At 37.3% G+C, this 14,921-nt stretch overlaps 1 protein-coding gene and 1 pseudogene across 1 annotated transcript; both read right to left on the bottom strand.

The window, feature by feature from the left end:
* Positions 1 to 5,306: 5,306 nt before the first annotated feature.
* On the bottom strand, positions 5,307 to 9,458 carry LOC130744456 (uncharacterized; annotated as a pseudogene).
* Positions 9,459 to 10,400: 942 nt separating this feature from the next.
* LOC130744454 (uncharacterized) lies at positions 10,401 to 11,334 on the bottom strand. Its single transcript, XM_057596638.1, has 2 exons — positions 11,213 to 11,334; positions 10,401 to 10,718 (listed from the first exon to the last, which is right to left on the bottom strand). Exons 1-2 carry the CDS (start codon positions 11,249 to 11,251, stop codon positions 10,401 to 10,403), a joined length of 357 nt encoding a protein of 118 aa, XP_057452621.1. The 5' UTR covers positions 11,252 to 11,334.
* Between the last annotated feature and the right edge of the window lie 3,587 nt (positions 11,335 to 14,921).

Below are 14,921 nucleotides of genomic sequence, written 5' to 3'. Positions count from 1 at the left end.
GCTCCACCAGCTAGCATAAAAACATAACCAGATGTAGATTTCTGGTATCAATGCAACCAACAAAGTCTGAGTCGGAGTAGCCAATTACTTCCAGATCATCAGTTCGTTTATACATGAGCATGAAGTTCTTTGTTCCTTGAAGGTATCTCATAACCTTCTTTGCAACTCTCTAGTGGTCAATACCTGGATTACTCCAACAGCATATGCAATGTCAGGTCTGGTACAAACCTGAGCATACATAAGACTTCCAACAGCTGAAGCATATGGGGCATTCTCCATGTGTTCCCTCTCAAAATCATTTTTGGGGCACTGACTCAGGGTAAATTTGTCACCCTTCACAATGGGAGCTACACTTGGTGAACATACTTTCATTTTAAATCTCTCTAAAACTTTGTTGATATAGGTCTCTTGAGATAAACCCAAAATACCTCTAGATCTATCTCTATGGATCTTAATGCCAATGACATAAGATGCATCTCTCATATCCTTCATATCAAAGTTTTTCGAGAGGAACTGTTTCACCTCATATAGCATACCCTTATCATTAGCTGCAAGCAAGATATCGTCCACATTTTTTTTTTTTTTTTTGATAGGCAAATGTTAGTGGTTAGTTGTTAGTAAGTTAGAAAATCCCTTCAAATATCCCTTCCAAGATTCGAACCCTGGACCTTCCCCTCCCCAACCCTCATGTCCCCTAGCTCTTACCACTTGAGCTAACCCTCGGGGACATATATAAAACAAGAAAACAAATCTTACTCCCACTAACCTTCTGGTATACACATTAATCCATGATGTTCTCTTCAAAACCAAATGAAGTGATGACCTCATGAAATTTAAAATACCATTGGTGGGATGCTTGTTTCAATCCATAGATGGATTTATTAAGCTTGCAAACTAAGTGTTCACCTTCACTAGAGGAGAATCCTTCAGGTTGCTTCATATAAACCTCTTCCTCTAGATCACCATTGAGGAAAGCCGTTTTCACATCCATTTGATGTAACTCAAAGTCAAAGTGAGCTACCAATGCCATAACTATTCGAAGAGAATCCTTTTTAGATACGAGAGAAAAGGTCTATGTGTAATCAATTCCTTCCTTTTGAGTGAATCCTTTAGCCACAAGTCTTGCTTTATGTGTCTCAATGTTGCCTTGAGAGTCTTTCTTAGTTTTGAAGACCCATTTACATCCAATGGCTTTTACACCATTAGGCAACTCAACGAGATTCCAGACTTTGTTAGATGCAATAGAATACATCTCATCTTTCATGGCATTAATCCATAAGTTTGATTCCTTACAACTCATGGCTTGTGAAAACGTCTCAGGGTCATTTTCGGCTCCTATGTTATAGTCTGATTCTTGTGAATACACTACATAATCACTAGGAACTGCAGGCTTTTTGACTCTAGTAGATCTTCTTAATATTGCTTCATTATGTTCTTGAGCAACCTGTTGTTCAACCGGCTGTCCAACTTCTTCAACATGTTGTCCAACACCATCTGGTTGCCCTTCATCAACAATTTGATCTACAAGGTCATTTGCAGGTGTTTGTGGAATTTCGATGGCTGGTTGTCTAACACCCATTTGTGCTTGAGGGGCGTGTATGACAATCAATCTGTCACTTGATCCAGAAGGTTGATGCTCAATGTGATCCTTTTCAGAAGCAATGTCCTGAAATTGATCACTCCCACTAATCAAGTCATTCTCAAGAAATTTTGCATTTCTTAATTCCACAATTCTAGTGCTATGTGATGGACAATAGAATCTATACCCTTTGGACTTTTCAGCATATCCAATGAAATAACCACAAATAGTCCTTGGATCTAGCTTCTTTTCTTGAGGGTTATAAACTCTCACTTCAGACGGGCATCCCCAAATGCGTATATGTCGCAAACTCGGTTTCCAACCTTTGAATAACTCAAAAGGTGTCTTTGGGACAGCCTTGGTTGGAACTCGGTTCAATATATATGCTGTTGTCTTTAGTGCTTCAATCCACAAGAATTGAGGAAGTTTTGACCTACTCCTCATACTTCTCACCATATCCATTAAAGTTCGGTTTCTTCTTTCTGCTACACCATTCTGCTCTGGAGTACCAGGCATAGTGTATTGGGCAACAATCCCATGTTCTTGAAGGAACTTCGCAAATGGACCAGGTGCTTGTCCATTCTCTGTGTATCTACCATAGTACTCTCCACCCCGATCTGATCTCACGATCTTAATTTGTTTTCCACATTGTTTCTCTACTTCAGCCTTAAAAATTTTAAAGGCATCCAAAGCTTCATCCGTAGAACGAAGTAAGTAGAGATGCATATATCGTGAATAATAGTCTATGAAGGTGATAAAGTATTTCGGACTACTTGCGTCCATGTCTGGACAACAAATATCTGTATGTATGATTTCCAATAGGTTTGAGCTCCTCTTGGCATCCTTTTTAGACTTGTTAGTTTGTTTACCCTTAATACAATTCACACAAGTCTCAAAATCAGTAAAATCCAAAGTACTAAGTACTCCTTCATTCACTAATCGCTTAATTCTCTCAATGGAGACGTGTCCCAATCTCCGATGCCACAAAATAGAGGATTCCTCATTCACAACACATCGTTTTAAACCAGTAGTTACATGCATAGAATTATAAGCATCATCATTTTGCAAATTAAGCGGGTAAAGACCATCAACTAATGAAGCAAAACCAATAGTTTCTGAATTATATAGCAAAGTTAAACCAGAATCTGAGAAATTGAAATTAAAACCCAAAGGGGCAAGTTTCGAAACTGAAATCAAATTTTTAGAAAAACTAGGAACATAAAAGGCCTTTTCCAAACGTAAAATAAAACTGCTACTTAAGACTAAACTGCAGGTCCCAATGGCTTCCACGTGTGAACTTATCTTCCCTCCTGAATAGATGTATTGTTCACTTCCCACTGGCTTCCTTAGATTTTCCATACCCTGCAAGGTATTGGAAACATGGATTGTAGAACCAGAATCAATCCACCATGTGTTGTGATTAACACTAACCATATTAGATTCATAACAGACAAAAGTAAATGGGGTACCTTTCTTGTCAAGCCAACTCTTAAACTTCAAGCAGTCTTTCTTCATGTGCTCTTTCTTCTTACAGAAAAAGCACTTTGACTCCTTTTTAATGTCAGCCTGAGGAGAATGATGCCCTTATTCTTGGCATGATCCTTCTTATTCTTTCCCTGAACAGTCAAGTTCACCTTCTCACCCTCTTCCAGCATCAATCTCTCCTCCTCTTGAACACACATAGTCAATAATTCATTAATTGACCATTTATCCTTATGTGTGTTGTAAGAGATCTTGAAAGGAGCATATTGATGTGGCAGTGAGCACAAAATATAGTGAACCAGGAAAGAGTCAGACATGGTTACCTCCAAAGATTTCAGCTGAGCCGCAATGTCCCTCATGCGCATGATGTGATCACGCACACCTCTGACCCCAGTGAGCTTCATGGATGAGAGCTGTATAATCAAGGTGCTGGCAAGGGCCTTATCTGATGTAGCAAATTGCTCATCAATAGCTTTCAGAAGGTCCTTGACATTGGTAAGGTGATCAACTGAACCACAGATACCAGCAGAAATGTTAGTCTTTATGAAAGACACTGAGAGACGGTTAGATCTCTCCCACTTTTCATAAAGATCAACTACATCTGGAGTGCTGGATTCAGTAATAGCCGCAGGCTCAGCTTTCCTTATAGCATAGTCAATGTCCATCCAGCCTAAATGAAGGAGAATCCTTTCCTTCCATACCTTATGATTATCACCCCTCAGCTCGGGAATTTGACACTTAATATCAGAGATACTTGCAGGTTAAATAACTGCAATTTCAAAATATACATACTCATTATCTACAATTTGAGACAGAAAAAAATTCATGTTTTACCAATGTAAATCATGCTTAATTATGAATCTAGTGACATAAAACTTGCTTGTAGGCCGAAGTCTCACTCAATTGGACTCACCACTTAACCTCATGATAAAACTATTAAATTATGTTCCTTTCCTTAATTCCTGTGGGCAGATTAAAAAATATAATCTAATATTCTATCCCAGTTAACCATACAAATATAATAAAATTCCTGTGGGCAGATTTCATCACATTACATATGATTAGCTACAAGTAATGTTCTTAATGTGATTCTTAAACTTAACATACAATTTTAATTAATTAAAGATGTTGTGGCCACTCCCTAATTATTTGAAATCATATCAATCACTTAACATTTAGAACTGCATAACTTAAAGCAAATAAAAACAGTAATTTTGCACAAGTATTATTCATCACTATTGCATGTATATCATCATAAAAAACATGCATGCAATTCTCAAGAAATAAATAATACATGTGTGTATATATTATTCACAACAAAGTCATGCACTAAGTAAACTAAGTAAACCGATAAACATGTTGTATATTCAAATAGCAAGCTTAATAAATTCAATCTTAATAAACTGTTACGAAACAAACAGATAGCAAGTAGATATCCGTGTGATAAAACAGAATTTTGTGATAACAGCATGACATCAGGTATACAAACAGATTCAGATTGCATTTCAAAATCTGCAAAAAAATAACAGAAAAAGGCCCCAAATGGGCGCTGAACCCAGGCCACCAGCGTAATGCAGCGAGTTCACCACCACTCGGCCAAATCATCTGTTGTGTTAAACCTTACGTTATATATTATACTAGTGTTCTTTACCCGTGCGTTGCACGGCGATTAAATTTATTATAAAGATAAATCAGTAGTAATGTGTTTTTAGCTTAGTTTAGTCTCTTTTGAGTAATTATCAAAGATATGGGATAAAACATATGTCACAAACATGTAGATGAATTGACCATAGTAAAAATATTTATTCGATGAGGTTTGTAGATACCTCAAAGTGTCATTACTTGAATAGTAATAAAAAACACATTTTTAAGTAATGCATTACATGACAATTGAAATAAGATAAACATAACAATGACAACAACATGAACCCTATAGCCTTTGTAGTCCATGATTAATGTTAAAGACATCATAACGGAGCTTGTTGTCAATTTGTGCTATAGAACCTAGAAAGGAAGAAAAAATTATTAGTGTAATAATCAGTAACTAATACAAATATAAACTGTGTATAATTTGAAAGTGGTAAACTAACCATATAGAAACGTCATTATACCTTCAAATTAGATGATCAATAACTTGCTTGATATCCTTTTTTGCTGTATAACAATAAATATAATACCCATATCAGTTTTTATATTTCTACCATTTAAATTGAAATTACTTATAAGATAAATAAAAACTTACATGTCAAATATTATCAAAGACTTCTTGATACACTACGTTGCGTGTAGTGTTTGATACAACTCCTTCGTCATCTATGATAAGCATCTTCAACCCTTTTCTAGATTTAACTCTAGAAAGTGCAACATATAGCTGCCCGTGAGTAAAGACAGGCCTTGGCAAATATAGTCCAACATGAGATAAAGATTGCCCCTGACTTTTATTTATAGTCATTGCAAAACATAGAGCAACAGGGAATTGTCTACGCTGGAATTTGAATGGAATGTCAGAATTAGATGGAGTTAAATGTTGGGTCCAGGTGGGCCAGCATCCTGCCTGCAGGTAGCATTCGAAACGGGGCGCTGTCTGCTACGCTATAAGAAATAACGTTGCGCCCTCACTAACACCAATTGGTTTTGGCGTAGTGGTAAGCGCGTGATCCTTCAAGTGGTATCAGAGCCAGGTCCCGTGTTCGAATCCCACGGAAGGCATGCTGTGCAGCTAGTTTGGCTGGCAGGTGCTTGGGGGGGGGATTGTTGGGTCCAGGTGGGCCAGCATCCTGCCTGCAGGTAGCATTCGAAACGGGGCGCTGTCTGCTACGCTATAAGAAATAACGTTGCGCCCTCACTAACACCAATTGGTTTTGGCGTAGTGGTAAGCGCGTGATCCTTCATTAAACTCATCCTTGGAATAAATGTTGTTTCACCCATATTGTTTCCATTTAAAACGGTAGCAACAATTATATATTTAGTCAAAGCATTGACTATCATTTGAGTGCCATTACACAACTCTGCAGCTTGGTCTATGTTTCGAATGAGCATGATAGGGACACCAGCTTTTAGTTTAATTGCATGGTTTGGAATTCCAGAGCATTTGAAATCATTTAAGAATTCAGATGTAAACCATTCTGCATTGACACCCGAATCTTCGTCTGACTTGCAAGGAGTATCACAACTCAAATATTCTGTTTCATCACCAGGAATCATTCCTAACATAAAGTTGTTGATTTCCTCTACACATTCAAGTGTTGGTGCAAGGATCGCTCTTTCTTGGAAGAATGATTTTTTTTGCAAATTATGTGCAAGTTTTGGATATGCAAAATTAACTAATTCAAGCAACGGTTCCTTACACTGTTCAATAAGAAGATCTGGAGGAATCTCAATAAGTGTTTCTTCCTCATCAATCGTTTTAACTGTACCATCTCCCACTTGAAGCAACCAATCAGCAAACTCTTTTATTTCTGCTGCTGAAGAAGTCGATGTAGCATTTTGCAATCTCATATTAATAGTCAGCTTCATGACCTTGCAATGCTTCCACAAATATGAAGAATTGATAGCTGAACCGACAATTTCTGAACGACTTCCTTTGGAAATAACTGGAAGTATTTGTCTAAAGTCGCCTCCTAGTACCACAACTTTACCTCCGAATGGAATGTCATAACCATGGGTAAACTGAGTCTTCATAATGTCATTAAGAGATCTGTCTAAAGCTTCAAAGCAATGTTTGTTTAACATAGGTGCCTCATCCCAAATAATTAGGCTTGCTTATTTCAATAATTCAGCTTTTGGGGAACCGTGACGAATATTACAAGTTGAAATCTCATTTATTGAAATAGGAATAGAAAACCTTGAATGAGCAGTTCTACCTCCAGGTAACAATAGCGATGCAATTCCGCTAGATGCGACATTTAAGACGATAAGGCCCCTTGAACGCAAAGCAGCAGATAATGTATTCCAGACAAATGTTTTTCCAGTTCCTCCAAAACCATATAGAAAAAAGAATCCACCGTTATCAGACAAAACAACATCCAAAACATTCTTATAAACAATCTCTTGCTCTGAAGTAAGAGAACCGACCAATTCATCATGAGTCTTTACCATTTCATCCCTATTATAATTCAACTCATCTGCAATGAATCTATTTTCAAAATTATGAATTTCTGAAAATTTAGGGTATGGTAAACATGAAAATTCCTTCAGTGACCTTCCATTGCCTTGCAATATTTTTTCAATCTCAATCAGACATAAGTTCTGTAATTCTTCATCCTCTATACGAAGATCTCAATGAAATTAAATGAAATAAGGTAAATAATTTAAATTAGAAAATTGATTTAAATGCTTCAATTTTGATTTTTTTTACATGGTGAGAAAGAAAATGAACTTACACAACTTTAAGTTACATTCCTAATCACACTCACCATATTTTGATAATTTCAATTTAGAATTATTTTTATAATCTGGTAGTAGTTTTATGTTCTGGATATTAAACACAGAACGACTATACATGTTAAATCAAGTTATTCCAACAATATGTTAAACAAATACGGAAATCAAGTTATTCCAACGTTATAGAATTATACATGTTAAAAAAATACATGCATACTACTTCTTAAGGGATAAAAAAATATATATCTAATTATGGCTTTAAAAATAATTTTGATGAAATACCTGGAATGTTGAGTGTTTTTCTTCTGTCATATAAAATCCCATCACTTAAAAGAGTCCAAGACTTTCTCCAAACTTCTTGTGGCCTAGAAATCAAGTTTGTCATCAGCATTCTGGTAAATAATTTCCTTAGTTGAGATCCGGAACCAAGCTCACTTGCAATTGAAATTGCATCAACATACTCTCGGTCATCCTCCAGTAATCCCATCGCTTCGCATGCATCGCGGAATGTGGGATAAACAACACCCTTTACAGTTCTTATGCTTTTAAAACTGTCACAACCTTTTTGCCTATTTAATAAAACACGCATGTAGTAATTTTCTCCCATTCCAGGAGCAATAAATTGCAAGCGACCAAGAGAAATGCCTCTTTTCCTAGGAAGCCATATTGTTGATTTTTTGTTGTACACAAACTTGGAAGGAAATTCTGCATATGTTAGATTTCTCCCCTCCGAGTACTTCTTGTTGGCATCCATCCATGCCAAGAATTGAGTGCCCTTTTTAGTTGAGTTTTCCTTCACAACGTCCAAATCGTCATTCTCTTTGAATAAAACACTTTGTTGGTTTGGAAGATGAAATCCTAATCTCAACACTGGAGGCCACCTATCATGAATATCATATTTGAATGTTCTCCACGCGGCTTCACATGGAGTAAGATACCTGCAAAATTAATTTGAGGAGTAAAGAACTAAATTCAAATGATATTAATCATACACTCATGTTATATGGTAGCTCCATTTTAGCTAAATTTTTATATTGTGTCATGTTAGTTTTAAACTTTTCTTCTAATGTTGTTGAGAGTTTTCTTGGCTCACTTCACTAAATGGATTTTTTTCATCTTACTTGTGTCAATTTTTCATTGTATAGTTGAAAGCTTTATACAGAAGATACTGCCATCAGATGTCCAAACTATGACTGAGAAGGCTCCAATTATTATGTGATTAGATCCTTCTCAGATGGTTGAAATCTTCAGTTTTAGGACCTATTGAATGAAATTTTTGCTGGATACCTGAAGAAAGATTTTGAAGATTGGTGGGAATTCGTCTCTAAACTATCTGAATCAATAAACTGTTTTCATTTCTCTAATAGTTTCTTATTCGAACTCTTGTTCTCCACTTGCGCCCGTCAGAATACCAATTACATCTGGTGAAAAAAAAGTATTAAAAAATTGTAACAAAAATTAATTACTTTTTTTGAAAAGATCAAGATGCTGCAGAAGAGTAAATACCTATAAGGAATGATGTATCAAGGTCCTTATACATAATGTCAGCAAGTGGAACGAAAGAGTACGGCGTTAAGTTGATAGCCTTGTTAGGTAGTAGTCGTACAGAAGTCTGAATATCAAAGTTGATCTTGAATGGATGATCGGTCGGGCGAAAATCACGTCCGCTCTCGCCCACACCAAAGTAGGAAATCTGGTATACTTTTCCCTCAGTTAGCGAAGACTGGAATCGATATATCAAAGTCTTCCTAACAGTAGCATGTATCTTGCAGCCCTGACATTTTAAAAATAAACAAACTAAGCAATTTAGGAATGCATAAGAAAAATAGGGGAAAAACGTTTAAATAATCAAAAAATAGTATACCTTGTCATCCATCAGTATCATATCCATTGAAAATGGTAGCTTTGAGCCATATAGGCTCGGACTAAGCCATAGATGACTAACTTTGGCAACAATTGTCCAAGTTTCTTTGGAGGCATCCACCTTTGCCAGATCGTCGATCCTTGAAGCCATCAAAAAGGAGGTTAAGTTGAAATATGCAAGGAATGATGGAAAATGCTGGGAATGATGGAGGAGAAATGTCACATGAGGGGTGTATATATAGTCTGAATGAAGGGTTTGTGAAAAAATTATTTCCGTATGATTGATGAGTATTAATCTTCGGTCAACAAATGTCCAAAAATACAATGGTATGTGTTTGTAAAGCCCAACATAAAATCAGCGTTTTCAAAATATAAATCACTGGCCATGATTCTCACGTTGATTGGTTCAAAATTTAATGACTGCAAAACTTATTTTAGGAAATTTAATGGTCCGAATGGAATTGACCATATACACTTTCATGATAGCAAAAATTACTATATTTTTTTTTTTGATAAGCAATTGAAAATATATTGAAGGGAAGTACAATGGGTACTTCAACCCAATACAAATGAAAAAAGAACAGAGAAAAGAGTGAGAACTAATGTAACTTTATCTCAGTTACAGTTACAATGATCCAACAAACACCCACAAAAACCCCCCAACTCCTTGGAAACAGAATTTAGCGAGAAAGCCTCATCAAAACCTTACTAGGAAAAACCCCCTTGGGAAAACCTAGTGAAGGAAAAAGAGTACTAACTCACTAAAATCAAAGCGAAATTCCCAAGGAGCAACCCACAAACCACAATGTCTAAAGACTAATATCCTCATCCAAGCCAAAATACGAAATCAGCAATGTGATAGCAAGGAGCCTTCAAATAATCCTTTGAGTTAATCAATTCAATCCTCCAATTATATACAAGCATCAAATTATCAGATCAAAGCCACCAAATCCTTAATTATAATGTAGCAAAATCAGGAACTTTCCAAGCCTACTGGAACACTTGAGAATCAACACTAGAATGATGATAACCCACCACTGCCTTACGTGAGCACAGATACAAAAGCCACACAACACAGTACCAAAACTCAAACTTACATATCAGATAAACAGGCAATAGGTTCCATACACCACTCTGAGAACGAATGAAGAAATCTCTTATTCTTTGCTCTTAACCACTCCCAGGCCTTACTCTTGATCAAATCAAACAACACAACGGGATCAGGAATACTACCCCGAAAAATTACTCCATTCCTCCCGGTCCAAATCTGATGCACCACAGCTAGCCAGATTAATGCCAATCCAACTTTGTTTGAACAGCAGCTAGTCCCAACAAATTGGTTGAAATGGTCTAAAATCGCGCCAGGAGACACAAAATGAAATCCCAACCATTTAAGCACCAATGACCAAACCTGCCAAGAAAAGGAACAAACAAACAATAGATGAAACGTAGATTCATCAGCTGCAATACACAGAGAACAAATTACATCACCAACCAGTGCATTTCTCCTCAATAAATTAACCTTTGTGGCTATCCTATTAACCAAAACACGCCAACCCAGGAAAATAACACTTGATGGGGCCGAAATCTTCCAGAGGTGTTTAAAAGCAACCTCCTCTAATTCAGGTTGATGAACCACAATGGAATCATATGCCGAACTCACCGAGAATTGACCATCACCCTCCTTGATCTATACCCAAGTATCCTTACTACCCAGGACAGGGTTAAAACTAGACAAAACACGTGACAGCTCCTCAAACTGCCTCTGATTTTCCCCATCCAACCGACCTTTCCAATTAAAAGCCCATCTCCAACCATGTTCACCCCAGAACCCCATGTCAATTATTCTCTTATTATGTTGATTAGAGAGTGCAAAAAGTTCAGGAAATTTAATCTTAAAATTACCTCCACCCATCCAGTTATCTTCCCAAAACATAGTATCATCTCCTTCTCCAATTCTCCTGCTCAAACACCTTTCGAACCAATATCCAGCAGAGTTTCCAACGCAAACAGAGTTTAGATCTTTCCACCTTATAGAAGAATTTGTCAGCTGACCATTCCCATATTTCACATACAAAAGTTTCCGCCATAACTGGTCCTTCTCATGTAGCATGCGCCAGCGCCACTTTCCAAGTAGGGCTTTGTTGAATATTTCCAAATCCTTAACACCAAGCCCACCTTCCAGCTTTGGTTTGCAAACTTGCTCCCAACTAACCCAATTTATCTTCCTCACATCATCCGAGCCACACCATAAAAACCTCGACATGAGTTGATTATCCCTTTCGGTATCTTAAAAAAAGATATATAATACAAGGGAAGTGCAGACATAACACTTTTGATTAAACAGAGTCTACCCCCAAAAGACAATTGCTTACCCTTCCAAATAGAGAGCTTCTTCCGGAGCTTACAAATGATTGGTTCCCATAATTCCAAACGCCTAGGATTTCCTCCTACGGGCAGACCCAAATAAATAAAGGGAATAGACATTACCTTACAGTTCAACAAAGCTGCAAACCGGCTTACCATGTTCTCATATGTTGATACCCCTGCAATTTTGCTTTTGTGAAAATTAATCTTCATTCCAGACACCAATTCAAAACACCGAAGAACACATTTTAAAGCTACCATATTCTGCACACTTGCTTTTCCCATAAACAGAGCATCATCTGCAAATTGCAAAAGAGAAATATCTACTCCATCAACACCTCCTATCTTCAAACGTTTAAAAATATTAAGAGAAACTGCCTGCCTCAATATACCAGAGAGACCCTCAGCCACAACCAAAAAAAGAAAGGGAGCAATAGGGTCCCCCTGCCGGATACCCTTTTCCATCCTGAACTCACTTGTAGGACTCCCATTAACTAGAACAGAGACAAAAGTAGATTCCAAGCAACCCCTCACCCATATAATCCACTTCTCTGAAAAATTAAACCTCCTCAGCATATAGAACAAAAACTCCCAACGAACTGAATCGTAAGCTTTGTCGAAATCCACCTTAAAGACAATAGTTGGATCCCTTAAGAACTTAGCCTCATGAATCACTTTTGCAATGACTACACTGTCAAGCATGCTCCTACCCCCCAGAAAAGCAAATTGATTATCATCAATTACTTTGGCTAACACCCGTTTGATTCGAGCCGCGAGAATTTTAGTAACTATCTTGTAACGCACATCCAACCAAAGAAATTGGTCGGTAGTCATTGAGGTTCATAGGAGAGTCCACTTTTGGAATTAAAGAGATAAATGAAGAATTAGTACCTCTAGTCCATCTTCCATTTGAGTGAAAATCATCCAGCACCTTTTTCACATCCCCCTTCAGTAAATCCCAGAATTCTTTCAAGAATGTGAAATTATATCCATCTGGTCCAGGGCACCTATTCCCATCACAGTCCCACACAGCATCCTTTATTTCATCCAAATCAAATTATGTCGTAAGGAGCTCATTATCTGTAGCGGACAACTGTTTAAAACAAATACCATCTAGATTTGGTGAAGCTCCTCCTATTTCCTTGAATTTTTGCTCAAAAAAATTTCTGACATTTTCTTTGACTACTACTGGATCCTCAACCCACACACCATTCACATCAATTCCTTTTAGAGTATTAATCCTCCTTCTCCATTTCACAATACCATGAAAAAAGCTCGTATTAGCATCCCCTTCACGGAGCCAACGAATTCTAGACTTCTGACACAGAAGGGATTCATTCAGATTCGCGACCCGCCAGTATTCAGCCAATAACTCCTTCCTAGCAATGCACTCCTCCGCTGATAACTGTTGATCCTCAGCTTTCTGGTCAAGCATATTCATCTTTTCAATGAAATTATATGGGCCGAATTGAATTGTGAGGTCAAGCATTTATTACCAAATCAATAGTAACGTAAAAATGGGGAGTAGCAAAACAATTTCAGTTTTTGAAGTTTAAATAATATGGGCCCATGTAATTGACAGAAATAGTTCAAATCAACACCATTTAATTATTATTTTGATTAAGTTTTGGTCAATGCATTTACAGAATTTTCATTCAATTTGATTTAAAACGCACAGGTGAAAATTATTACGTTTTTATTGTTTTTGCATCAGAAGCTTGGAAACAAATTAAGAGTCATTGAACCATTAAATGAAAAACCCCATTCTTTGATTAATGGGCTAAAAACTGAAATATGTAATTGGGCTTTTACAATTCAGGTCCAAAATAATTAGGAGGTGACACTTGTCACGTAAAGAGGGGGGTGGTGGAGAGTGGGTCTTGGAGTGCCATGTCATGGAGGTGGGGCTCATAGCCTTCCTCTTTTCTAAAGTATATAGATAACCCATATAACGTTCAGGAATACTCAGCAGCAAAAAAACGAAAACAAGGCTGCATCAGAGTCATCTTTTTCCTTTATCTGAGTCATTATGACCCAGTTAAGGCCCACGAACGTTTTAACACACAAGATGGATACTGACTAGGGTACGATTCAGAATAATCAAAATAAAACATCCGAGGTTCATTCATGGAAATCAAAATTACCACGCAAGGCAGAGATGATACATGCTCTGATACCAAATGTAAGACTAATTTTGATCTAAACATGTCAATTCACTAAACAACATATTCAGATCAGTTAACAGCGGAAGCAAAATGAAGATCATGTTATATACCTCCAACCATTGCGAGAAATTGAAATGGAGGAACTGCTCTCTACTTTGATTTCCAATCCATCACTTACTCAAACTAGATGGTGTTGTTTTTTCTGAATAGAGGAGTGGGTTAAGTGGACCGTTAATTTTCAGAGAGCAGCATAAGTCTTCTTTATAGAGTTTCAAAACCATCACAAACTCACACGTGATTGAATAAAGGTAGTTTTCTGAATACCCTCAACTGACTTAGTGGGTATCAAGATTCCCTTTTACTAAGTCAGTGGGCTGAAATTAACAAGGCTTAATTGCACATTTACTCCCTCATCTTTCACCATTGTGCGAAGTCCCTCCCCCATGTTTAAAATGAGCGAATTTGCTCCCTTATATTTCAATTTGTGAAAACTAGGCCCCTCCGTCAGTGAACCGTCTAAAAGTTAACAGAATTGGCTGACATGGCTTGCTATTTGCATCACTGTTTCCTATTTACACCTACCCTCCATGTTTTTAATATATATACCGTAAAAAAGGACCATGAAATTTAAAAAAAAAAATACATCTTCTTGACCAATGTTCTCTTCCTGTGATCTTTCCCCCTCTTCAACTTCTAAAAAATTAACAAACAAAATGAAGAACCCATTTAAACATTCCCTCCTTGTTGTTCTTCGTTCATCCTCTCTGCAGAATCAGTGCCAAAAACCACCCCTCCCTCTTTCCCTCAACCCACCTCTCAATCTCAAATCTCTTATTCATATGAAATCTAGATTTCCTGAAACCTCCATCTCTCATCTTCTTCAACCAAACCCAGAAAATTCATCCTCTTTCTTCCATGGTCTCATGAAAACCCAGAAAATCAAACTCATTCAAAGACCTTCGATGGGGAGATCGGGGAGGACGGCGGTCGTTGCTGCGTTTGTAGTGGTTGTGACCGCGGCGGAGCTCAGGGGCTGTGCTTGAAACCCTTTATGGGTTGTGTTACTTTGAATCAGGGAGAAA

This window comes from Lotus japonicus, chromosome 3 (genome assembly GCF_012489685.1).
Source record: "Lotus japonicus ecotype B-129 chromosome 3, LjGifu_v1.2".
Taxonomy (NCBI): Eukaryota; Viridiplantae; Streptophyta; class Magnoliopsida; order Fabales; family Fabaceae; genus Lotus; species Lotus japonicus.
The sequence above is the reverse complement of the archived record's forward strand: the minus strand, read 5'-3'. Positions and strand labels throughout refer to the sequence as shown.

What these genes read in the sequence shown, in the direction of transcription:
- LOC130744454 (XM_057596638.1), bottom strand. Translation starts at nt 11,251, where the DNA reads ATGATACTATGTTTTGGGAAGATAACTGGATGGGTGGAG. An exon ending in AGATAACTGGATGGGTGGAG is followed by an intron (nt 10,719 to 11,212) that starts GTAATTTTAAGA and finishes TTTTCTTGGCAG; the next exon opens with GTTTGGTCATTGGTGCTTAA.